This window comes from Lissotriton helveticus, chromosome 9 (genome assembly GCF_964261635.1).
Source record: "Lissotriton helveticus chromosome 9, aLisHel1.1, whole genome shotgun sequence".
Lineage (NCBI taxonomy): Eukaryota > Metazoa > Chordata > Amphibia > Caudata > Salamandridae > Lissotriton > Lissotriton helveticus.
The window spans coordinates 496,564,343-496,592,123 of record NC_136070.1 but is presented as its reverse complement, the minus strand read 5'-3'; the positions used below and the strand labels follow the sequence as shown (position 1 = coordinate 496,592,123).

Sequence of the window (27,781 nt, the reverse complement as noted above, 5' to 3'; positions counted from 1 at the left end):
AGATTTGCCTGCTATTACAGTCCTACCAGTGAAAGGCGAATTATGTGTTAGAAGGAATGGTTCAGTACATCTAGGACACAGTGATTGTACTACTGTGGTCGAGTATAGTGACAGTGGGAAGTCTACTTTCAAAGCTTCATGTCATTCGTATTTTGTATGTGGTCAGACCGCATATGTACGCCTGCCCCTAGATTGGGATGGAACATGTTACATTTCCTTCCTACTGCCACCAGTTTTCCTAGCCCCATCCGATTATCACAGAAATACTCATCTAGTACACGTCAGACATAGAAGGGAGATCGAGTCCCCAATTGTCGATCAAACTGAAACTGCCTTAGAACAGTATACAGATTTCAATAAAGGTTTCTTTTTCTTCATAGGACCTATCCAGAATAGTAAGTTAATACGTAGGTTAACCAGAACCCTTGAAGCAGTAGTGAATGAGACTACTTCCGCTCTAGGTAACTTAACAGAAGAGCAATCTGCTATGAGATTTGTTGTTCTTCAGAACCGCCTTGTTCTTGACGTCATACTGGCCGATAGGGGCGGAGCTTGTAGAGTCATCGGATCTAGTTGTTGCATTTTCATTCCTAATAACGCACCGTCTGTATATTCAGCTATAACAAGACTTCATAAAATAGCCCATCAGTTACACCAGAATCCAGGCACCTGGACATGGTCCGGTTGGCTCTGGAATATAATATCTGCCTGGGGATGGAAAGTATTGTCATTCCTTGGAATAGTAGTAATGATCATATTCAGTTGTTGCCTATGTTTACAATGTGGCCCTGCGATTTGCGGCTTGTGCGCTACCTCTTGTATTCCAAGTCCTAAGTTCCATTCCAAGAAGATTCGAGACGAGCAAATGATGCTCTACGAACAGATAGATAGTCTCATGAATATTGATGTTTCCTGAAGGAAACGTAGGGAACAAGGAGGGAATGAGGAAAATTGAATTTTGCCCTGTCATGTGTCCCTACGTGTTCCCCATTATATGTTATATGTGCATGATCGATATGCATATGTTCCCCCTTGACCGAATAAAGACGCAATTATAGTTGTGTCCAACGTTAGTATGTCAGTTATCCAGTTCCTCGTGAAAGCAACGTGAATTAGGCTTTTAGGCCTATGTTGCCAACGTTTTACATTGTGCACGTTAATTCATCGAGTTGTCCCCGTTTCTAGGCCTTACAGGGCCCGGACACCAGATTCAAGCTTCGAGTCTCCTAAAACCACTCTGAGGAGCGATGCAGCCCCTCCCGCATCCCTGACCCTTCACTTCCTTTCTGCCAAGCAGCGCGGTGCCCGGCCTGGCCTGGCCTGCCTGCCTGTCTGCCAAGAATATGTTATGCCTCTAGTTATCAGTTCAGCTCCCCGGCTTCACATTCCTAAGCTAACGAACCGCATAAACATCTTCATCTATAGTCTAGTCTTTCTGTCTCCATGCAAGAGAATTACTGAATTAGTATCCATAGAAGATTCATAGCACACGCAATACATTAGGAAATATATGCATGCACCAGCCTTAGTGTCAAGTAGCCTTTGCCTTGATGACTCTTAGATTCAAGCAACATGTACTCCAAACACGAGATACCAGATATGCTATAGGTACATGTCGTCCTGACATCCCAGACTTTAGTCTCCTCTTCTAGTGCCAGAAGTCAGAGCCCCAGCTCTCCTCAGTTACACGTCATGGCCCGTTTGCGCACACCAGTAGGTTAAAGGTTCCAGCTGCCCAGGTAGCCCCCTCCATGTATCCACCCATTTATGACACTTCTGTGACGTTTACATCACATGCCTCTGTGCATGCCCTGAGCACGCCTTCTTTTTACGCCCATATGTTCTTATCTTCCGTTTGTCACTTGTTACGCCTACTGTATTCAATGTAATTGTACTGTTTTACTATATATACTGTATGATGTTAATATGACATTAGGCTTTTTCTTCCCCATTGTGTCTGTCCCTTCCTGAACCTTTGCAGGTGATGGAACCCGATGGTCCATTGGCTCGAGCCATCTGATTAAACCCCGTTTGACTCAGATACCACGGATTCTGCCTCTTATTTATTGAGCTATCCTTTTTAGTTAATGCATAGAAAAATAGTACCGGTAATTATTTATTTATTTACCACAAGGGGACTATTAAAGCTAACCCCTTTAGTGTCCAACACCTTCCCCAAACTGGCTTAAATTGGAGCAGGAATAGTACACCTTACTTTTTTAGTGATAAACATTTTCCACACAATTGTTTGTAATTTGTAATTTTTAGCTGTTGTTTTTACAATAACCAACATATGTCAAGGTCTTTATTATTTGTGTTGGTCATGGTTGCCTGCTGCTGTTCGACCGACATGGCATTTTTTAAGTTTTTCCTTAGTGGTTTTAGATGTGAGTGATAGGGGTTGATGTAGGTATCGTGGATGATGGTATTCGTTTTGTTTGTTAAAGTTGTCAATTGATACTTTTTGTTGCCTGGTTCTGTAGTGTAATGCGATAGGCCTAACTATAGTTCTGTAGCAGTATGTTATCGAACACATAGTTATGTGCTTTACTATGTTGGTAAAGTTGTAATGCTATGCTGCTATTGTATTTGGAAAATACAACAGAAGAAGTGCCAGCACTGATTACTATTCAAAAATTATTATAAACCCAAGATGTGTAAAACATACACATTTGTAAGCTCATTAGTAGCTTTTTCCTGACAATTCGCCCAGTCTGCAACTCAACGCTGCGACGGTGTTTCTCCCGAATGAACTGAAGATTTATTCTTTTCCGAACGGAGACAAAAAAAACAACAGATAAAAACTCGAAAGAGGCTTACACTACTCCACGCCTCAAGGCAGATGGAGATTAGTTGTTGAGGTACTGACTGTGATTTCAGAGCGAACATCGCGCTCAAAGAAAGAATAAGGATATTGGGACAGGTCTTTAGAATCACTGGTGAAGAACTTTTAGAAATAAAGCTTTTGTTGTTCTTTGAGATACTGATTTTTGTGGTCCTGAGGAGAATCCCAAGACTTTAGGGATTCGAAACGCGTAGAACATCGGTTCTGCCAAAATAGTTTGCTTTCTAAGAAATGGTGACAGAATAACACTGAATTTAGAAAAGATTTTGTGATCAGAATTGAGTAGTTGTATTGATTTACATCTGTTTTACGAAGGATAGTAGTTTGTTGTTAATTCAGTGGTTTTGGCAGACCATACGCTTTTCCATTGGTTTATTTTAATTATTTTCGTTGTATGTGTACCCTCTGGGTTGGATGTGAGTGGTATGATGTGTGACAGGAAATGTGTTTGAATGTATGAGTGATTGTGTGATTTTCTATCAGTCCCCTTGTCCTCAATTTATCTCATCTGTTGATGTTGTCTTTTTTTATAAAGAAAAACATTTGTATTGCATTTTCTATGAGATGAAAACATTAAACATTTGAATAAAAATAACAAAAAGCTACTAATGAGCTTACAAATGTGTATGGTTTACACATCTTGGGTTTATAAAATTTTTTGATTAATCAGTAATGGCACTTCTTCTGTTGTATTTTGTATTGGGCTCAGCCTGACTGATCAGAGCCATGCCTGTTTTTGGTACTAGCTATTGTATTTGGGACATATGTATTGTGAGATTGGATATTATGTATTGTTTTATAGATTTGGAAGAGGAAGTGCATTGTTTGGAACAAATTTTTCAATTTTTTTTATGCAAATGATGTTGCTTTACTTTAAATCAAGATTATTCTTTAATTTTCTTGGATTTTTGGGCTATTTTGTGTTTTTTATGGTTTCCAATGACTATTGATTACCTTGGTAGATTTTGTTTGAACATTTTATCTTTGCATTTTTGGGGTTACTTAATATTTATCTGTTACTTTTTTGTCTATTGGATTTTTGGAAAGTGGAAGTGAATCAAGAATTTCAGCTACATAACTGTAAGTACGATATTTGTATTTATTTATGGGTGGGAAATGTTATATTTATTATGGATATGTATTTTGCTTTCACTGCAATGGAAAAGCTTTATTTTGAATGTGTGTTTTACTTCATGAGCTGCTTTGTTTCTTTTTTATTATTGTACCACTTTGAATGTTTAGCTAGCTAGCTCTGTAGGAGTCCTGTTGGACTGGCAGATCAAAAGTTAAGATATGATTGACTATGGTCAACATCAAACCCAGGGCCTGAAAGTTAAATGCCACTATTGGACTGCAGCGCCTATTGTGCCATCCAGTACATGGCTTCACGTCTACTAGTGTAGCCAGACTGCTACAGTGGCAAAAACTGCAGTTCAACCTGTCAAAATAAACCCATTTGACAGTTCAAAAACTCCCTTTTAAATATGGCCTTACAACCCACTAGGCAGGGTGCATGGTATTTAAAAGTAGGACATGTAGTAATCAAATGTTAATAAATAACCAAGGGCGTATGTATCAAGTGTCTAGTGTATCAACTGGGCGCATATGCGGCCAGGCTAGCCTGCGGGGATAGTGTGTGGGCTGCTACTTTAGTTTTCTATGCAAGTGTATGGTTGTGAAGGTAACGCGTGGTAGGAGCTACTTCCGCGTGGTGTTTTTAGGGAGTGTGAGGTTCTTGCCCAGCTCAACAATTGCAGTTGGGGTGGCATGTAGAGACAGCACGGTATCTGCGTCTAGGTGGCTCGTTAGGTGTCAGGTCCCGCTCGTTGCACAGGGGGTACCTGCAACATGGCATTAAATTGTAAAGCACTGTGATATCCTTCGGGATCAAGTTCGCGCTATATAAAACTTTATAAATAAATAAATAAATCAACAGAAATGTTGTGCGGCCATTTTAGAACGTGGGCGCTCAGTCCCTGTGTCCTAAAAAATTAATATAACACATACGTGGCAGAGTAGGGATGTCCCGGACACCCAGGCCTTGTAGGGGAAATTGTTGAAGGACCCCAATTACGCCAACATTTTTTATAAAAGGGATGGGTTTGCTGTCCGACAGGAGTACCGCAGAACCATGAAAAAAGTGTGTGGTCACCCTTTGTCATTAAAACCCCTTGAGGGGAGCAGGGGTGGCCAGAGTGTAAGGGGTTTGCATACGATTTATATAACTTAAATTAAAATGGTGAAGGGGTGTGCCTCAGCCCCCCTTCCCAAGCCAAGTAACGGCCCCAGGGACCCCATCCCCTGGGCCTGATGCAAGTCAGTGTCCTATTGTCCCATTGGATACTGAAGGAACTAGGCTTGTTCCGGGCCCGCATGCGCAAATGGGACACTGGATTGCTCCCACCTCAAGTGGGAGTGCAAAGAAAGGGTGCTCCTCCTGGGTGGGAGCACATATAGGTGTGGCTGGTGCCCACCAGCCACAAGCTCATCTGGGGGGTAGTTGGGCTTCCCCTTGTGGCCCCCAAATCGGAGAATGAGTTGTGAGTACTCCGGATGGGACCAGGGTACCCACTGAAAAAATATATATTTTTTTAAAGTATGCCCAGCTCCTGCATCAAAATCCAAGAATGACTGCTTGCTGGTGAGCCTATGATGCTACAGGGGGCCTTGAGCCTTCCTCCCTCCACCCTGCAGCCACTCCAAAAATATCATGCGGTGTGGGTGACCAAGGTGAGACCAGGGCACCCACAAAATATAAAAAAACAAAAGAATGCACAGCCCTAGGCTACACAGAAAGACAGGAAACATCCCCAAACACACTGTGATGTAAGAACGGTTCATCACACTATACAAGGGTAATTTGCGTAGGACTATTTTCAATTACTACATAGATCCCCAATTAACACAAAGTCATAAACACAACATCCCTGTGCTCAAACACACTAATAGCCAGTCCTCAACAGAAGACCTTCACATAAGCACAGGCATCCCTCTAAACTCATATAAAAAATACCCATTCATCCCTACACCACAGAACATACACACTCAGATCTTGTCTGCACTCCACCACTGCATGCAACCAAGTGAGGCACCATGAATGTGAAGGGTATGCTCAGACATCGTCCTATAGCTCACTGTGCCTATCCATTCACTCCACTGGCTCCCTGTTTCCTAAGTGAAACTTTTTAAGTGTGCCGGACGTGGTCAGACATTGGGAGCATAGCTCACTATGTTGAGGACTAAACCGGTACCCTACGGAGGAGGCTTAATAGTTAATACACATGAAACCAGTCATGGGGTTGCTTGTATACCCCTTCTGAGAACATGGCCTGGCAATTAGGATGAACAGTTCTGATCGCCACATTGCTCACCTTTCACCTTTAGTGGTGCAGTGAGCAAAAAAAGTATATATTAGATCAGAGTTCTTCAATCTGTTGGGCTTGCCCCCTTGGGGGAGCACGACACCATCTCATGATGGGGCAAGCCCTCCACTTTAATCTTACCTCTGTTCCTCTTCGCTGTCCACCGTCCCAGGAGGGGGTTAATTGGTACAGCAGTGAGAGGCAGGAAGCCTCCTCTGCTAAAACTGAAAGCAAAGGAACAAACAGTCCTGTTCCTTTGCATTCGATTTCATAGCAGAGCCTCCCATTGCAGCTGAAATGACTGTCTGTTTGTTTGATTTCAGTTTTAACAGAGGAGACGTCCTGCCTCCCACTGCAGCTGAATCATTTTAGCTCTACGAATTTATCCCCATCCTGGGAGGGTTAGCTCTTCCCAGAAAGGAGACAAAGTATCTTTTAAAATTAAACAGGCAGGTGAGCAAAATGCCAGCCAGCCATGTGTTGTTTAAACAGCCTGCAAATTACTTGTCTTGAAACTAAATATGGTTATAAAAAAGGAAGTATGTATTAATTTGTAATGTGACTTTTCTGTCTTTGTTCCTTTGTATTATCAGTCATGGATCATTCAGGCAGACAGCCCTAGAACGCCATTAAAAGTTCTTTCTATTTACATTTGCTGTTCAAAGTATGCACCGGCAAGTGCTGACAATACAGCTTTGGGTGACTGCTTATTTTTGTACCACCTGGGACATCAAAATTATGAGCTGGCAACCCTAATCATAAGACTGGAAGTTTGTTGCGAGATCTTACATTTATTTACTCCAGCCTGATCCCTGGTTAATGGCATAATAGCAATAGTTTACCATATCTAAAACCTTCACCAGGGCTTTAAGTGGGCCGGGTCTCACAGGGTCCGAGCACCGGCAGTTTTTAAAGGAGGCCTCGAAACAGATATCTATTGGTCTCGGTTTCGTGCCCTGGCACAGGCAGTTCATTTTTTTCTGGACTGCAGTGACAGCAGCACATCGATGTGCACGTGCGCACACTACTCTCTTCTCACTAGTGGAGAAGTTACGGCATGACGTCATGCCAGGTGAGCATTGTAGGGGAGGGGAAATCCTTTAAAGAGATTAATTTTCTCTCTGGATTTCTCTTCTCTTTTTGAAACGCATGAGCAGCAACATCGTCGTGGCCAGGGCTTTAAGTGGAAGCTTTTTCAATATTGTATACAGGCAATAGTTGCTGCTTATTTGTCATATACAACTAACAACCATAGGCAAAGCCATTAGTCTTGACTTTTAGGTATGATATTACTTGTTGTATCATATATCTGGATGCAATAACAGAAACAGCAAAAAACAAGTCTTGTGGCACAATACGTTAATCACAGATTTTTACCCTATGTGTTTATAAGCCATGCCCTTAATTACATAGGCCACGCCGCTTTGAGAGCCCCCCAGTTTTTTCATCCTCTTAAAACCATGCCCTACGCCATCGTCAATAACATACTGAGTTACTTCAAGTGTCTGGGAATGTCCCCTGCATTCAGAAAACGGACTCCTCATTCTCGCCCTTCACGTTCACGCTCACCCTGCACTCACAGCGATCACAATGCCCTCACACTGATCACCATGCACTCATATCAGTCACCGCTTACCCTGCACTCAGTGATCACACTGCAATCACAATGCACTTGGGATGTTTACCCTGTGCCTCACCCTGCTGTCACACGAGCACACTACTCAACCTGCACTCATGTGAACTTCACTCACCTGTCCCTCTCACTCAAAATAAGCCCATCACTAACCATACATTCATTTTTCTAACTCTGCTCGTACATCCGCTCCCAAATTCATATGGTCACCTCACTCACCCTGCACTCACTCCTCTCACCCTCCTCTCACACTCTCACATCGCTCACCATGCACTCACATAGGCACTCCTGCCACCCACACAGGACAGAGGTTTAATGTGCCTCCAAAGAACGTGCACCATGCAGATCAAAGAACTGAATGTGAATAAACAATGAGTAGTTGCTCTATATAAAAAATGAAGTATTTGCCAGAAAGGTGCAATAGCGAGATGGGGTGCATTGTTGGTGAGTGGTAGTGAGGAAATTCATGGAGGAGGAGGAAATAGGAGAGGGGCGCCAAAAAAGACTGTTGCACTGTGTGCGACCAGTGCTATGGCCAGCCCTGGCTGGGAGTGTTAGCCCCCACCCGAAATTCGGGCCTAGTTGCCCCCCTGTACACAAGTATGGGTGTGTCGTGCCCCATCAAGGTTTTTATCCTAAATTACAAAAGGACATATTTACATGCACTGCAATCCAGCCTTTCAGGGGCCTCTTGATAGAGACAGCTCTGTTTTTGCTCTGATGGCCTGGAATAATTTCTAAACAGATTCTTGTAAATACTGTTTTGTTTAATTTCTTTTTAATGTGATTGATGTGAGGCAGTCGGTTACTATTTCCAGAGAAATGTGTTTGTTTCATGCAGCAACCATAATAAGTTTATTTTAGATCCAAGCGGGTCCTCACATATGAGAAATTGGAGGATATCACAGATGTTATTTGCTGTAAAATTAGTGGGCTGTTGCTTTGTTACAACAGTGAAAACACATCACTATCTCTGAATATTAAATGTAAACACTTTTTGAATTTCGACCACAGTGCCTGTGCACCGTTAGTTGCTGGCATTTAAACTCAAAGCTGTACTGAACAGGGGCCCCCAAAATAGTTTTGGCCCAAGGCACCCAAAATCCTTAACATGTCCCTGCCACCACAAAGTCTGTCAGACAACATTGCTCTGAATTAAAATGGACATCATTAATTTATTATTAGTTCTATATTTTTAAACATAAGCCTGATGTGTCCTAAACCCCCACTGCTTCAGGCAAGCAACTTATTGTACCACTAAAGAATTAGGTGTTCATTCAGCACCCCCTCTGTGGACTTTCAAATTTGTCTTCGGATCCATAACTGGTTGGTGGGCAATTATCCCATTATAATGCTGCCTAAAACGTTTGGTAATAATTTCTAGAGAAGAATTGTTTCTCGTGTACCAGCTCTGTGCTAGGGAGTGCTAGAAAAATCTGACAGCACGGTCTCCCTTACAGTCCCTGTTTTGGCTGAAAATGTCTGCAGAGTATTCAGCTTTGAGAGAAACTACTATTAAAACTCTCTTGCCTTTCATCTAATCCTATTTATGTGAGATTGGGTTCTCAGCACTTGCGGTATTAAAGACTAAGGACCCGATAACGATTGCGGTGAATCCGCATCCTCCGGGCCGGCGGAAGCCACCGCCGGCCCGGAGGATGCGGATTCACCGCTGCGTTCAGAGAAATGACCCCCCCGCCGAATTAGGATGGCGGGGGGGTCATCTGCGGACGGCAAGACCGTCCGCCGCTTTTCCGCCACGAGACCGCGGCGGAAAAGCTCTAATATGGTGGCGATGTCTACCAGACACCGCCAGCCATATTAGGATTTGCAATTTGATATGCCTTTCCGCGGCGTCAATGCCGCCACGAAAAGGCATACAGTCTTTTCTTTGGGGGCTCGTTGCGGGCCCCCAGGGTGAAGGGGGGGTTGCACATGGGGGGGTACCTATGGTACACCCCTGCATTTGCATGCATTAAGCGGCAGGCACCGCGCGGTGCCTGCCGCTTTGTGCATGCAAATGCACTGCTTGCATTTTTAACATTGCGGCGGGTGCTGCTTCAAGCAGCACCCGCCGCAATGTTAAACATACAGGATGTGACCACCAGGGTGGCGGTCACATCCTAATTTGCACGGAGGGACCGCCGCTGCCCCTGCAGATGGTCCCTCCACCTCTGGGGTGGCGGACAGACGCAGGTCCGTCCGCCATCCTAATAGGGCCCTAAGTACCGTTCAAGACTGGATGCGGAGCACAACCTGGGGATTGCAGTAGCAAAAATCCACCCACAGATTGACAGTCTCTGGCGAAAAACAGGCACACCCGTCACATATATGTTGGTGGCGTTATTATCGATCTATGTCATGTGTAAAACAAAGCATCCCAGTTACAATAATTTGCGCACATTTTATCTTGGAAAATGGTGTTTGGAGCAGAGTAATAACCCTCTGTCATTTCACCATACTCACTCACAAACCTGCAGTTTACTAAACACTCTTATTGTGTTGAACATTATTTGCTCGATATGGCCCAGGATATGCGCGTGGCTGTTGATTATGTAGTGTACCAGATTCCAGAAATTTCTGTCAGGAGGTGGGGGGGGCCCAACATCTAAAAGAATTCAGCTGGGGGGCTCAACCTACAAAAGTTTTAAGACCTCTGTCTTAGATTGTTGTGCAAGTAATTACAATTGGTTGAGATTAATCCAAGCATTCCGCCTTAGTCTCTTTTATTTTCTTTAAAGTGCATCATCCTAGTTCAGGCAGCATCTCCTGCAGTTTTCAAAACACAATATACCCTGCAGTGATGAATGCTTAAGGCCTGGCAGTAACCAAAGCCATGCATCCTGCATATTAAAAATAGCAGGAACCCAAAGCATTCCTTAGCAGTCCACTAACAGCGTCGCTGAATACCTAGGACCTCATTACGATGCGGTTCGGACAGCAACGACAGCTTGTCAGCTATGGCCCAAACCGTATCTACTGCTCCCGTCTGACTGACGCATCACCATGCGTGCGGCAGAAGGCAGCAGTCAGAGGGACCGACAAACACCTTCTGACGGGCTCATGTAGCCCATCGGTTGCTTGGAAACTCCTCATAATCCCTTGATGACGGCGTTTCCACCGTCGGGATTATGATGTCGGTTTCTGACAGGCTTTCCATGTCAGCCTTTATGACATGGAAAGGCTGTCTGAAAGAGACCTTGGAGACCCCTAGCAGGGTCCCCTGCAACCCTGGCCCTCCACATCTGGGCCTGGGGGGCACGTATGATGCCCCGTGAACTTCCCTGCAATGTGTGGCAGGCACCTCCTGGTGCCTGCCACACGTTGCAGGGATGTTCACAAATTCCCATTTCTCAATGGGAGCTTGTGCTGTGGGCAGGTTCCGCCGCCGCACAAGCGCCCACTGAGAAATGGGAGTTTACGACCACACTTTGTGCAATCATATTGTAATTTGGTGTGTAGAACCACCACCCTATGGTCAGGCGGTTCGTCCAACGGAACAGTGTCGGTCAGAGGCAACTCCAACTGACATCGCAATAAGGCCCCTAGATTTCTAAACAGATGCAAACTACATCTACTGCTGTGGTTTGACCAACGCATTATGATGCGTGCATTCGGAGGCACCAACCCACACCTTCCGACAGGCTCATGGAGCCAATTGGTTGGTTGGAAACTCCTCATAATCCCTTAATGACGGAGTTTCTGCCAAGGGGATTATGATGTTGATTTCGACAGCTTTTCCATGTCAGCCTTTATGACATGGAATGGCTGTCAAAAGGCGAGATTGGGGGCCCCTAACAGGGTCCCCTTCATCCCTAGCCCTCCTTATCTGGGCCTGAGGGGAACCTATGGTAACGTAAATGAATTGAGTTAGTTCCCTTCTCCTACCTTTTTCTGTTGTAGGGACTTCCTCTTGGCTCAAGCTGTGTTTCAAGTGTATCTGTCACTGTCTGTTGTAGAATTCTCCTCCTTTGTCTAGGGTTCCTGCTTTCTTTTGACTGTGTCTGCTAAAGAGGGCAAGCACCACGACCACCTTCTGCAAGTACATCATACAAAACAACACTTTGGATCAATTACTTTGATGGAAATGAAAGAAGAATTTCTCGTGAATTTACCATGCTAAGGAAATGAAAACATGTATTTCTTAACCACCTCAAGTCTACTGCGATGTGCACATCACGTGTTTGAATGGGAAACAACCTTTACAACGCAACTTTTACAACGCACTACCATTACAACGAAACTTTTACAACGCAAAAACTTTTACAACGCATACCATTACAACGCATGTTTTTACAACGCAAGTACTTTTACAACGCATGCCATTACAACGTAAGTATTGGTAAGTATATAATTATATTTTATATTTTATATGTTTTTTTTTTTAAGTTTTCAGTTTTTGGGTAAAGGGGTATTTTTAGGGTTCAGGGTCAGTTTTCAGTTTTTGGGTAAAGGGGTATTTTTAGGGTTCAGGGTCAGTTTTCAGTTTTTGGGTAAAGGGGTATTTTTAGGGTTCAGGGTCAGTTTTCAGTTTTTGGGTAAAGGGGTATTTTTAAGGTTCAGGGTCAGTTTTCAGTTTTTGGGTAAAGGGGTATTTTTAGGGTTCAGGGTCAGTTTTCAGTTTTTGGGTAAAGGGGTATTTTTAGGGTTCAGGGTCAGTTTTGGGTTTTTGGGGTACAGGGGTATTTTTAGGGTTCAGGGACAGTTTGGGGTTTTTGGGATACAGGGGTATTTTTAGGGTTCAGGGACAGTTTGGGGTTTTTGGGGTACAGGGGTATTTTTAGGGTTCTGGGTTAATTTGGGTTGTTTTGGGGTACAGGGGTACAGGGTAAAAAAAAATTAAATTAATTAAATTAAATTAAATTAAATTATATTAATTACAATTAATTTAAAATAAAAACAATATTATATACTTACCAATACTTACGTTGTAATGGCATGCGTTGTAAAAGTACTTGCGTTGTAAAAACATGCGTTGTAATGGTATGCATTGTAAAAGTTTTTGCGTTGTAAAAAATTCGTTGTAACGGTATGCGTTGTAAAAGTATGCGTTGTAACGTCATACATCCGTTTGAATCCTTGGCCAGGCAAATTTGACTCTTTATTTTCTGAAGTTTGGTAAATTGAATACTATTATATTTTTTAAATAATGACACGATATTTTGAAATTGTACAACTAATATTTATTAGGAAATTCTCTACAGTGCTGAAGCTAAAGTGTTTCAACTGATTGAAGTTTTCGTCTTCATTGCCTAAGGGCTATGCTGGTCTAACCGTCATTTATACTAATAATTTCATTGCAGGCAACTATCTTTGAATATATGACAATGCAGGGCCTGATTTGGAGCACAGTCATAATTTATAATCTGCCATTTTCTGGAGATCATTCTAGCTCCTCGTGGTCACTTTGGGGTGAATGCTTTATAAAACTGACATGTTATACTTATGAATGTTATTGAATCCTTCAATGTTCATGGTGGGATAACTGAGTGTCCATCGCAGATGTTTTTAGTTCAAACATCTGCAGTTTTGACTGCTCTATTCAAGGCTGCCTCCTTCGCTCTGTCTTTATGACACCTCATATGGTGCTTGTTATATCCTGAGCAGGATGTTTTTTCTTTAGCATTTTGGTAGGCACCCTTTTTGTGATCACAATGTGACAGATCTATGATGTCACAGTAGAGCTAAGAATGACAAGGTTCTGCCTTCAAGGAATAAGAGTATCCACTTCCACAGCTTTGTGCCAAGGAGTTATGCTATATTGTGTCAGTTTGTATGCAACTCACTGCCATGTGTATGGTTCTGTAGCCCTTTCAGAATCTGAATTAAAGTGGTTTGATGACATTGTATTCAGGTGGAGTTTAATATAATTTAGAAGTGTGTTATCCTGGACAACGACAGGCAAGATTAGAATAGATGGGTTGTGCATTATAATGGATAGTGGTGGCTATATCCTGTTATTTTGAAGGCAGCCATGCTTTCTATGAATTACAGCTATATTAACATAATCTCATTTTGATGAAGTAATCTCCAGAACAGCTTGATCTCTCAGCTTGCTTGCAGCTGTGACACAGCCTGTTTGCCTGCACGCTCATTATTTTGTATTGCTTTGTCATGGTCTCTTGCTTTCTATGATTTTCTTAACACCCTCCAGCATTTCCTTGGATCTCTTTCAGCAACGCAACAGTGTACACTAGCGCACGTCATGGATAACAAAATTGAGGTGGGATTGTTGTACTAATACACTGTTTTCCCTCTATCAGGTTATGATCAATGTTCCTGGCCTAAGGTGCTTTGAGTTTCACCATATCCTACAACTCGTTTGCTTACATTTTCATATTCCACTGGAGTATGGGATTCTTGTTACCAACAACCAGGACAAATTGGCACCAAGGACAGGTTTTATGTGTATTTTGTCCTTTGGTCAAGTAGGCTCATGCCCCTGAAGCAGTAACCCCTTTGACTGCCAGTTCATATTCCACAGTATAGATTTGTGAAGAACAGTGTTCACAGTTAAAGTTAATATTTTTACTCATATGCTCATGCTGTTCAAACTTATATTTATGGGTTATTAATGCAAAGCCTTTATTATAGGGTGAGCACTTTAAGGAGATGCTGTGAGCTTGGCTTAAACTACTGACAGTGGTTCAAGAAAAGATTTATACACATGTTTGCAAAGTTTAACATTATGGGGCTAGCTATACTGCTCCCAGAATGCTCTCTGGTTAGTTGTAAATACTTGCAGAAGCTTGAAAGCAAAACTGGCGATTCTATGCTTTCAAAATAAAATGAACACTAAAGATATGCAACTAGGTTCTTTGCCCAGAAAGCTTTGGGGTAGAACAATATCATCATGTAAAATGTTCCTGATAAAACTGTGTACTTTAAAAATCATACATAATAATAATGCTCGCGTTTTCAAAATTATTTGAAGAAGGAACTCCTCCCCTGGAACCATAAAACACTCACTTCATGCTTTCATTAGTGGTGACCATGCCCCCCTCAACCAATACCCCCCAAATATAGTTATGGCTACGACTCTGGGGCCTACTCTTACAGTGCTCTCAAGCAGGCGGGAAACTGGAGCCAAATTTCGGGGGGGGGCTGAAAAAGATTTGGGGGGGACTAATTCTTCCAGCCGTAACCAGAGTGGCTGTAAAAAGGGATGACAACACAACAAAAGCCTCATTTACACGTAAATGGTCTTTTAAAGACCTGTGAAGTACTTGGGTGCGGCTGCAATTAGACGTCGCCAGCCTGCGAAACTGTCTCAGCCTAGGCTGACAGAAACGAGGGGGGGGGGAGCTGAAGGCCGGTGAGCCCAATGGGTGTTGCGCGCCTGCTCTCAAGGTTGATCTGCGAATGTGTGTACAGGTCAACCGGTAAAGATTTATTTTTACTTTATCCCTTCTAGAGTGCTGTTGCAAGAGGAATTCCACACTAAATTCAGGCAGGTTTTCCACTGTATATTTATTGCAACAACAAGTAGACGTATAAATGGAGCCCACAGTCAACGCACCTTCAGCATCAGCCGCTCAGCAGTAGCTGTGCTAACCAACACCAAGGGCAGCACAGGCCATGATAGCCACATTCAAACATAAGCAAAGTATAATACACAATGAGCATGTGATGAGGACCACACCACACAAAAGATGCCCATTCCATGAAAGAATACAGAGCTCCATGATAGAACACTAAGGGCCTGATTACGATGTCGGGTGGTCTCATGTCTGTCTGACATTGCCGCAGCCGGAGACTATCTGACTTATGTCAGAAATGTGGTTCGTGGGCTAGACTGCTGACTTTGGTGCTGGAAACCAGGGTTCGAGCCTTGGGGTCCTGTCCACATCCTGTGATTCCGAGCAAATCACTTAATCTCCCTGAATGTGTAAGTAACCAGTGCTCATGTAAAGCGCTCCAATACCTTTGGGTCGAGTTTGTGCTCTAAAAATATGCAAAAAAATAAATCCGGCCCAGAGAGTGGATAACTCTCTGAGCAGAATACTATGCTCATTGGAGAGCTCGCTCTGCACTGAGATACATACCTACAACATATGCCTGCTCGATTTTGATCAAATTATAGATCCAGAACTTTAACTTGAAGCGTTCCCTGGTATGGACAGTAAGGCAGGGCCGGCTTTAGGGCAGTGCGACTGGTGCAGGTCGCACTGGGCGCTGACCTGTGGAGGGGGTCGCTGGCATCAGGGGGTTTGCTGTGTTCAGCAATATATTATGTTAGGAGAGACGGGGACACTTTTGGCCTGTGGAAGTGAGAGAATCTGAGGAGGCGGTCACTGGGTTTGGGGGCGCCACCAGCGCTAAATCCGGTCCTGCAGTAAGGCACACTATTAGCACGTTTGCTGGTTTGACAGCTGAGCGTACAATATGAGAAAGCACCGAGAATGAAGGGGCCCTAAATGAAATGCACCAGACGCTGGCTTAAGCCGGTAAAATAGCTCGCTGGGTTAATGCGCTTGTGGAGGCAATATGACTACCACAGCTTCCTCTGCAATCAAAAACTCACACGCGCCTCAGTGGGGTTATAATTAATTTTTGTTTCCCAAGCTTGGTGTTGAACATCTGCCTCTCCACGCTGGCTTGTAGAGTATAAAGTCAATTTATCTGCTCTAATTAAAATACCGTTCAAGCAGCTTGAAACGTGCTCGCTTCGTTGCGCGCCCTTCTATTCCCTGCCATCATATTTGTAAACGTGCAGGTGTAGGGCGGCGACTTTTCCGAGCCTCTAAGAGTTTCACACTCCGCCCCTTCTTGCAAAACTCTTGCTGCCCTGACACACCTATCTACCTACCTGTTTACTTCCTAGCCACTTGTCGTCCTCATTTTAGCCACAGCGGAACGATGATATGTGGCAAAGACGAGCTCCAGGGGTGGCCACGGCGAGCAGAGGCTTCTGGCTGCTGCCCCTGACGCACCTTCTTGCTGCGTTCTGCTTTCCTGTCCCAGTGCCAGGACTCGCTGTGAAGGCATTTGTTATTTTTTTTCTCCCCGGTTCCTCCCCGCCGCCTCGCGGTTCTCTGACAGGCTCTCAGCTGCTTCCTGGTTCACAGACACAGAGAGCGCGCCGCTCGCTGAGCTTTATCGAGAGAGCGGGTCGCTTGCAGACGTTGTGACAAGATTCTCGCCTCAATTTGGAAAATAAACCAGATCTCCTGGAATTTTTTTTATCAGGATATCTGCGTGGTCGGGAGGTCCTTCATGCACGCACAGGTCCAGCTTCAAAGGTCACCTTCCACTGCCCCAGTTTTGCAGTCTGGACATATATGCTGCTTTATTTAAAGCCCTCTTCTTCATTTTTGGATTTCCTTAACTTGGTGACGACATCTCATTTGTCTTTTTTTCTTGTAATGACGTTTTGGTTATATCTAGATCCACTGCCTTTACTATAACACCCTTTTATTGACGTATCTATGGTTGCCTCTTAGCAGGCAGTGAGGTTGGGAGAAGGCACCTTTCTCAAATTCCTCAGGATTGCAGGTACATTTGCTTTTACTGGCCTGAGGCGACCTAATGGCCACCACCATGCGATTCAATGGATATTTAAAGCTCAAGATCCGAGAGGCAGTGGGTTTGCAGCCCACGCGGTGGTCGCAGAGGCACTCCGTGTTCAAGAAGTCGTCTAACTTGCTGGACCCTTACATCGCAGTCAATGTGGACGAGATTCGGATTGGGCAGACCAGCATCAAGCACCGGACCAACAAGCCCACCTACAACGAGGAGTTCGACATCAACGTCAACGACGGCAACAGGATGGAGCTGGCTGTTTTCCATGATACCCCAATAGGATATGATGATTTTGTGGCTAACTGCAATATTTCATTTTGTGACTTGCACAAGAAAATGGAAGGGAAAGACAAATTTGAAGATTGGGTAAGTCATGCCTTCATCTATCAAGTTTTAATGTACAATTGCTTACCAGCTGATAGGATGAGATGAAGACATCATGTGCCAGACACAGGTTTCCATTTTATGAAACATTTAAATCTGATATTGTAGAACAATTTTTTTTAATGGGAGGGAAGCTATCCACTCCCAGATTGCATTAGGTTGTTAAAATCATATGATTGGAACATTATGTCCTTTGTGATATATCCCTGGTGACCTTATTGAAGAAAGTGCATTTGCAACTGTTAAGTCTACTGCTGGGTTTAATGTCCTTACCATAAATTACTACCTTCCTTTATATCGTGTTTTTCACTTCAATGAAACAGCCAAGCACTTTGTAGCACATAGACAAGCTGAAGAAGGTTTTTTTTGTGATTGTGATCCTCGGGTTCAATGGCCTCCAGCCTAACATTTATTTGCTTTTCTGTGACATTCTGGATTTTATTCTGCATAGTTGTTTTCAGGCAGTGTCAACACTTTAGTGAAGAAAAATGGTTTTGTGACACACATGGATGCCAAACACTTCATGCCATCTTCTTTTCATCCACATACCAAACTCCACGATTGCCTCATAAGCACAAACTAAATTCTCACTTACAGTACCACTTTAAGACACTGCATAATGTATTTTTCGTTGGTTTTTGTTGGTTCATCCATTGTAAATTAGATTAGTCTGCACCTTCCAATAATTTTTATGTGTGGAATATGTTGCTCTGTGAGTGAAACTAAGATGTTGTGTGTCCTCAGCAGAGTTGTAACCGATTTAATACTAAATAGCTATAAAGGAACAGTTTATTTTCTCTACTGTAGCAATTGTGCTCTTCAAAAATTATTTGTCCATTACATCTACTGATCCTCAGTTGTCATCCCACTGATTGTCCATTATCATCTCACTGATTACCAATTGCAATATCTCTGTTTGCCCATTGTCATTTCACCTATAACCAACTTTCATCTCATTGATTACACATTCTCATTCCTTTTATTACCCATTGACATCTCCCTGATTGTCCATTGTCAGCTCACTGATTGCCCATTTTCATCTCACTAATTATCATCTCAGTGATTATGCTTTGTCCTCTTATTGATAAAAAAAATTCATTTCACCGATTACACCCATCACCTTTATGATTACTCACTGTCATATCTTCTGGCTCAACCTTTGCCATCTCACTGATTGCCCATCATAATCTTGCTGGTTATTTATCAAAGGCTCACTGACTATCCATTGTTAACTGGTTAATACGCCTTTATCATCTCATTCTTTGCTCATTGTCGCACCTCTAATCATTGATTGATCATTTCATTGACTAATTTTTCAGTTCATTGTGGTGGTCTGTGTCAGAGATGGTTGGAAAAAATTGGGAATTTGTACTTGCCGGATAACTCATATTTTGAAACAAATGTAGGCCTTTATCGAATTATCAATAACTTGAGGAGCATATCTCTTCTTTTCTTCATACATCCTGAATATATTCATGTAAAAGTTTCAACAAGTGGGCATGTCTACATATGGAACGCTTTCTTTTTATGTGGCAGCTAGCGCGAGGACGGAGTGTTTTGTAAAGTTCATCTGCACCAGCCTACCTCTCGCGGTACCCGCTCCGCGGGTCCCGCTTCGTTTGGGGTGGATTCTGTGCCCTTAACGTGAAGTCGGTGTCTGGCGAAGGAGAGTGACAGGCGGGGCTGCGAGTGAAAGCAGGCGCAGGAGCGGGACTACAGCTCCCAGGAGCGCCTGCCTGCCCAAATTGTGACCACCTGGGCCGCTCTCCCTGTCTGCTCCTCCCCCTCCCCTGGATTTTAAAACTCCTGTGCTCTGGACTTGCACTGGGACGCTTTCTTTTTATGTGGCAGCTAGCGCGAGGACGGAGTGTTTTGTAAAGTTCATCTGCACCAGCCTACCTCTCGCGGTACCCGCTCCGCGGGTCCCGCTTCGTTTGGGGTGGATTCTGTGCCCTTAACGTGAAGTCGGTGTCTGGCGAAGGAGAGTGACAGGCGGGGCTGCGATTGAAAGCAGGCGCAGGAGCGGGACTACAGCTCCCAGGAGCGCCTGCCTGCCCAAATTGTGACCACCTGGGCCGCTCTCCCTGTCTGCTCCTCCCCCTCCCCTGGATTTTAAAACTCCTGTGCTCTGGACTTGCACTGGGACGCTTTCTTTTTATGTGGCAGCTAGCGCGAGGACGGAGTGTTTTGTAAAGTTCATCTGCACCAGCCTACCTCTCGCGGTACCCGCTCCGCGGGTCCCGCTTCGTTTGGGGTGGATTCTGTGCCCTTAACGTGAAGTCGGTGTCTGGCGAAGGAGAGTGACAGGCGGGGCTGCGAGTGAAAGCAGGCGCAGGAGCGGGACTACAGCTCCCAGGAGCGCATGCCTGCCCAAATTGTGACCACCTGGGCCGCTCTCCCTGTCTGCTCCTCCCCCTCCCATTAAGTTGTATATAAATTGATAGAGCCATTACCGCTGCGCGGTAGCGCGCGGTAGCGCCGGGAGAAGCCCGGGACAAGGGCGGGACCGTCTGTGGCCGTCAGTGGCCGAAGGTGGCTGGGCTGGGACAACCCACTAACATCTACAGTGCTGGTATCGTTAAAAACTGTTTGCTTAGCTACTGTACCCTGATTTGTTAGTATATTGTTAGGTAGTAGGGGGGCTTTGGCTTCATGGCTTGTTCAACAAGCACTTCCACCCTGCTGCCTTCTATGGGTGAGGTGGAGACAGCTGTCATGGGCCCTCTTGATACATATTTTAAACGCTTGCCCCAGGATATTGATAGGGAGATTGCTTTGGCAGAAAGACGTGCCGGGCGCAGGCTGTCGATTGAGTTGATGAAAACCCCTCTCGAGAAACATCAAGGCCAAAATTTCCCCTCATTGGTTACACCATTATCATCCATTGTACTACCAGCTACTCATGATATTTCGCATGATTTACTTCTATCGAATGAGTTACTGGGTACTTTTTCCTCAGACATAGTAGTTACCACTGTGCCCGTAGAGCACCTAAATGCTTCTAGTCAACCATCCAATGGGCAAAATCTAACACTAAAAGCCTGTGTACAAGCACAAGCAATAAAATCTAAACCCTGCCCTAAAAGGAAAAGGGGTGCCATTGTTAAAAAATGTCAACCCCCAAAACCCGCAAGGAAGTATAGGAAGTTAGGCACTAAATCTCCCCCAAGCCATGCCCCCGTAAAGAACTGCGCTGTATTAACAACGGGAGAGGATGAAGCTGTCCCAGTAGGTGTAGATTCCATAATACTGGTGCCCCCTACAAAATCAGTATCACCAGGTACAGATCCTATTATTATAGCATCCCCTGGCCCACCATCATCTAATCCTGAACTTCTCTTGGAGTTGGAAAAATTACTATGTTCCCTTTTAAATCCCTTTGAGCTTAGACTTAAAAAGCTAGCAGAACAACTGGACCACCTAGAACAGGCTAGCCTAGACAATTTTTTTTCTATAAAATCTTTAATTAAGTCTGGCAATAAAATGGGGGAGAACGGGAAAAAACAACAAATAGCCGAGCGAGACGAAGGTGCTACGTTGGTTGACTTACAATCTCCAATTGCGAGTGGCGCTTCTACTCAGCAGGGTAACGGGCAGAATAGCAAGAACACGGCTGAGCCAACGCCTACTGCAAGTAAGAACAATTGCGGGAAAATGAAGCCTAATAGCATTGTAGCTAAAGGTAGAAAGGATAACCCAAATAACTCTGCCACTACCATTAACAAAAATATTCCACCACGGAAATAAAACTGGGCACTTTGTCAGGTAACGACAAAACCCATAGTAATAATGGCGTTGGTATAAATGCGCCGTTAGTTTCCCAGACAGTAAATAGGGGTGGTTCTGCAAGGGATGGAAACATTATAGCTGATGGAAATAATGCTATTATAGCATTGGAAAATATTGCCCCACCGTGCCTTGTTGTTCCACAGCGCTGCCAACCAATATCAAATGTGACTAAACTCCCGACTAGGATACCCCCAGTACAGCTCACCCCTGATTCCTACCCCTATGTGGCTATTCTCACCAATGTTCCACCCTTACTGGAAGGTCAAAGAGAAACCTATGACATGCTAAAAAACAAAGCCATGCATTGGCTACGGGTCAATAGACCTTTGCCAGGGGGAGTGGATGGTTTGATTATTGGGGCTAGAAGGGTCAATTGGATAGGGAATACCTTAAAAAAACAGGGGGGTGAGTGTATTATAATCAACTTCCAAGACCCAAGGGTAGTAGGGTTAATTACAAGGCCAGGTTGGAATATTAGTATTGGTGGGATTGGTGTTGTGGACCTTACCTTCTTTTATCCAAGACCGGTGGCTACTTATCTTGGGGGGAGTAATGAGCAATCGAGATCTAGTCTCCATCCTTGGCCAGAGGCTAGCCCCCTTCCTGCCCCCATTCCAAGACCAAACGATTATTATAAACAGGCATACAACTCCTACAATGGGCAAGGGTACATGAGGCGGGGATGTTGACAGAAATCAGCTGAACAAATTGATTTTGGGGGAAAAATGGCCAGGGGAAATATCCCGGAGGCAACATTGGCATTCAATGGGGATGTAATGTGTAAATTAGATGAAGTGGTAACCGATAGGGATTGTGTAAATATGAGGGGGAGCACAATGGCATGTCTGGAAGATTGGGGGGGTGAACCCAGACTTCCATCAAGCACTAGTACAAACGAGGGTAAAGATGTAAATTGTGTAGATACTGCTCCAGGAGAGGACGGTGATCGTGAGAGGCTGACTAATCCACCGCCCATGGTAGTTAATGAAAGGGAGATCTCTAAAGGTGACACCATGGGGAGGTTTCTTTCATGGAATATAGCGGGGTTGGGCACCAAATTGTTGTCTCAACGCTGGATAGATTTTGTAAATGGGTTTGAAATGTGCCTATTTCAAGAGACGTGGGCCTGTGATCCAATTTATCTCCCAGGCTATTTAAATTTTTGTATACCAGCAAGTAGAGGCCCTAGGGGTAGACCTATGGGAGGTTTAACAGCCTGGATCAAGCAAAATTCAAAAGTTAAAATCAAAGTGATCGATCTAGGCTGTAAGGATTTACAACTGTTGAGGTTATCACTAGGAAAGGGGGGTGTGATAGACATTTATAACATTTACGCCAGAGGTGCATGTGTTGGGAACTCCCCCACCCTAGAAGCCTTATCCACCTCCCTAGAATCACAGTCACTGGGAAATAGAGTGGTTGTGGCCGGTGACCTCAACAGGACATTTGAGCCTTTAGAAAATTCGGAACACCCGGTAGGGCGGGAGGAAGATGCCCAATGGGGTGTCCCTAACCTAAATCTTATCCCAGTGAAGCGGTGGACAAAAGATATATTGTTGTTGAATGCGCTATGTTTGGAATATGGTCTGAGAGCCTTAAATGGCAGGACAAAGAGCGACCAAGGAGGAAATTGCACATTCGATAATGGCCATAATAAAAGCAGGATTGACTACGTCATCTGTAGTCTTGAGTTATGGTGTGGAGTGGGTGATATGGAAATTAAGGGTAGATTAGAAAGCGACCATAATCCCCTTTGTGTCACCCACTCATGGTGGAGTGTGGCACCTGATAACTCAGAGCCATGTAGCGAGATTGTACCTGTTATGGCTAATGACTCAAGAAGGGTGAAATGGCCAAACGTGCTGGCCAATTTGGCCACCTTGGATCACATTATTTTGGAGGTTGATAAAGCTATCGCCTCCATGGAAACAGCATATCCTGTAATACCGGGTTCCTCTTTAATAACGGACATACATGACACATTCTTTTCTTTGATAAAGCCGCATTTTATTAAATCAGTTAAGGCAAACAGAAAAGCACCTATCAAATTGGCGAGGTGGTTTAACAAGCAGTGCAGGTTAACTCGATTGGAGTTGGGCAGGGCAATTAAAAGCCGAGATAAGGCTTTGATTAGTATCGCCAGGAAACAATATAATGATAACATCCGTAAGGCTAAGAAACAGTGGGACGAGGAGCATTGGGAGGAGCTACTCGAGGCTTCAGGGTCAAGAGACTCCAGACTTTTCTGGAAAATCGTGAAATGGGGCAGAGGTGGCTCACCTAACAACCCAGACAACAATGTTAATGAGGCATCATGGGTTGAGTATTTTAAACCCCAGTATGCAGAGATTAGAGACATACTGGCCACAGAACCTATCCCAGTGGTATTTTGCAAGGGTGATTTATTTTCAAATAAAGAAGCTGAACTTGCAATTTCAACACTGCAAGGGGGGAAAGCGCCGGGGCTAGATGGAATTCCCTCAGATATGTTTAAACACGATAAGGTTCGATGGGCAAGGTATGTGACCGTGCTGGGAAATGCACTCGCTAAAGGTGCCAAAATCCCAGATATATGGAAGGGGGCAATAATAATACCGATTTTTAAGAAAGGAGATCGGTCACTCCCGGGAAATTATAGACCGATAAGTTTGCTGGCCACTATCCAAAAAGTGGTGGGGAAGATGGTGGTCGACAAACTTATGGCCTGGGTAGATGAGAATAATGCTTTATCCCCCTACCAGGCTGGATTTAGGCGGGCAACCAGCACGGTAGATCAAATATTTCGTTTCACTATGCTACGGTGGGGGACTGTACTCCTTGGCGAAGGCAGCCTTTATGTAGCATTTGTAGATCTGAGGGCTGCCTTCGACCTGGTGCCTAGGAGTAAGCTGTGGGTTGTACTGAGTAAGATAGGGGTCCCACCTGAGTTGCTTACATTAATAATGCGTCTCCATGAAAGCAATTTTGCTAAAGTTCAGTGGGGGAGGAATGGGGAATCTACCACTAATTTCCCAGTTGATCGGGGGGTGCGGCAGGGATGTGCTATGGCACCCTGCTGTTCTCCTTGTTCATCAATGGTATAGTGGATAGGATGTTGGATGCAAGGGTAGACGCACCTTCGCTAGCGGGCATCAGGGTCCCGATCCTGATGTTCGCTGACGATACCCTGATTGTGTCCAAAACCCCGGCAGGACTCCAGCGAGCCTTGAACATATTTGATATGTTCTGTAATGAACAAGGCCTCGAAGTTAATGTAAGTAAAACAAAGCTGATGGTTTTCGGACAAAGGCGCCAATCCCACCCAAGGGTATCTCTGAACAACACCAAACTAGAGGTAGTAGATGTTTTTACATACCTAGGGGTGGAGATATCGAGTAAACCTGGTTGGTCGAGACACATTGAGAAGGCGGTGCTGAAACACCAGCAGATTTCAGGAGCACTCCGGGTTGAACTAGTAAAATCTAAAACTAGGCCCGTAAAACCAGTCCTCATGGTCTACGACGCAAAAGCCTTGGGTGCAGCCCTTTACGGGGCTGAAGTTTGGGGTTTTGAGAGGCTTAATACCCTCCAAAGATCCGAGAACCGGTTTTTGAGAGGAATAACAAGTCTCCCCCAAAGCACCCTACTAATACCACTTGGTCTGGATCTAGGAAGGAGGTTGGTTAGTGATCGTGCCCGACTAAGGCCTATCCTCTACTGGAGACGGCTATGGACGACCCCAGAAATTAGACATTATGCTGAGGGGTTTTTAGCCTTAGTTAAATCAGATGTCTTCCATAAAATTACATGGCTGAAGATGCTTAGGGACGCCCTTGCTGAGCTTGGATTCTCCAAGCTCTGGGAAAATCCGCTTGGAGAATTATTCCCCAGTAAAATTACTATAAAGGCCATATACTGGGATTACATTGAACAGAAGCTCTGGAGGAGCGCAAACTCAGAATCTATGGGGGGTAGATTTATGGAAATCAAAATGAGACCTGCCCTAGAACAGTATTGGGATTCTATAACTGTACCACTAGATAGGAAATTATTTTTCCAGTTAAGGGCAGGTTCCCTCCCCTTAAGGTCATTGACGTCTAGCTGGAGAACTAGTAATAGTTCATGTTGCCCGACATGTGGTGCCACTAACGAAAGTATCGCACATTTTCTATTCTTGTGTGAGGCTTATGTAAAACCAAGAAAATCCTGGCTGGCACCAGTCTGTAGAAATCTGGGTGTACTAAATGGTGCCGAGGGGTTGAGAATTATTTGTACCTCGACCGAAATGCCCATTGTAGTAGGAACAGCAAAATACCTGGGGTGGGCATGGTCCATAAGGCGGAGGGCTATATCTCCCAACACGCATTGAGTTCTACCACTATTTGAGAAAGCTCGTAGTAATTATTACTGTTAAGTATTTTATGTGTGTGAATTGTTAATTTTAATTGTAATATGCTGCTAAATGTATGTAAAGAGTACTGTTTGTATAAATTTTGGGCATAGCCCATAAGGCGGAGGGTTCTATCTCCCAACATGCATTGAGCCGTAGCACTTTTTGAGAAAGCTTGCACTGATTACCATTGTTAAATATTTTATATCTATGAATTGTGAATTTTAATTGCAATATGTTGCTTTGTGTATGTAAAGAGTTTGAATGTATAAATTACATGCTTGTGCTTTTATGAGTGTATAACTCGAATAAAGCTTTTTCAATCAAAACATATGGAACTTTTTCTGAAATATGTCTTTATTTTTAGCCAGGGATATATAGTTCCCTGTGGAGGAACCCCTTTCACTAAAATCTCATTAGACATGTGGGGGGGTGGTCCAATCTAATGCCCACACTTGAAATGCACGTACAACTGCCCTTTACAGTAACCCATTTGTGTGCATGTCCAGGTTGGGACAATACCTCACATTGATATGTACATACTAACACATTTACAAGTTTGCAGGTGCTCACCTACTTTTGCCAGTTGGGTTCTTCCTGTAGCCACAACAAATCCCCAGTCCTAAAATTGTGAACACAGACATTTCACCACACTGGTGGAATTGTTGTATTTGTAAATTGCACCAGCCCTGATTCCCACAATCTGAATGTGGATTTTGCACTTGCATTCATTTAGGCTCTGTATTTGAATTTAGTTGGGGAAATACATTTGTGAATCCAGTTCTGAGTATCTATTATATCTTTACTCTTTTTCGATTATGTGCTGCTTGATTATGAGCTGTGTGTGTGTGGCCTTGCAATCACGATGTCATTGGTTTCCAGTTATTTGATAACTTATTGATTATTTTCATCACAATGGTTGGACCTCTATGACCTCACTGGTAAAAGAGCATTGCCTTATTCCAGGCAATTAGCAATGATCAATCTTTTCCCATTTTGGATTACTGACCTAGTCAAATGTATTGCTTTCCCTGTTTATCAGTTATTTCCTTTCAAGGAGAATAAGAAAAAATATTATATGCATGTCTCAGTAAAGGTTTTTGCCACAATCTAAGGGCTAATTACGAGTTCGGCGGTCCATAGGAGTCCCAACCTCGTCATGAAGGTGCAGTGGCCATCGGGGATTGCTGCACCAGTGGTCCAACCGCCGTATTACAGCTACGGCGGTCGGACTGCCATAGGACCGCCGCAACTGCTCTGGATCAGCGATCCCTTGTGATAGAGTGGCGGCCTGAGGGCAGCAATATGCTGGTGGTGCCGTTGCGGCACTGCCAAGCATATTACGAGTTTCCTCACCACCACAGATTTCATGGTGGTGAGCCCACCATGAACCCTGTGGCAGTGTGGAAACTAAGAGGGCCCTACAGGGCCCCCATTCCCTTATGGCCTAAGGATGCATGCAGGTGGGCACATGGTGTGCCGCCCTGTCTGCATGCACCCCTTTCCTGGATAGCATGGAATGCACAATCCATACCATGCAGGAACGGGCTTTGGTGTTCACATTGTGGTGCCTTTTTAATAGGCACTGCAGTGAGAATGTCAAAGGATCGCCCAACAGCAGCAGACATCTCGGAGTGGGGTAGTTGGTGTTTGTCTGCTCGGGCGCCATCTTCAGGGAGCGCTTTAGTGCGCAGAAGCACACATGGGACGCCTATGTAAGGCGAGCTGCTTCAGGGTTAGCCCTGACTGACATTTACATCGCTGCCTAGCGCTTCGTGCGCACGCCGCTTTTTTGCATTTTAAAACGACCTGGTTTATTATTTTATTTCTTCCTCAGTTATTTGCCTTGATTTTAATCTCTGCCCTCTCACCTGCAT

At 44.2% G+C, this 27,781-nt stretch overlaps 1 protein-coding gene and 1 long non-coding RNA gene across 2 annotated transcripts in view; one reads left to right on the top strand and one right to left on the bottom strand.

The window, feature by feature from the left end:
* Positions 1–27,058, bottom strand: part of LOC144781468 (uncharacterized) — a 44,451-nt gene extending 17,393 nt beyond the window's left edge. Inside the window, exons 1-3 of the long non-coding RNA XR_013600993.1 lie at positions 26,244–27,058; positions 16,650–19,263; positions 11,729–11,876 (exon numbers count right to left, since the gene is read on the bottom strand). This is a non-coding gene — a long non-coding RNA (uncharacterized LOC144781468). The remainder of the gene's footprint in view (positions 1–11,728; positions 11,877–16,649; positions 19,264–26,243) is intronic.
* Positions 17,186–27,781, top strand: part of PRKCH (protein kinase C eta) — a 667,780-nt gene continuing 657,184 nt past the window's right edge. The window contains exon 1 of the mRNA XM_078660335.1: positions 17,186–17,728. Coding sequence (XP_078516461.1) covers positions 17,369–17,728 — 360 coding nt within the window. The 5' untranslated portion in view covers positions 17,186–17,368. The remainder of the gene's footprint in view (positions 17,729–27,781) is intronic.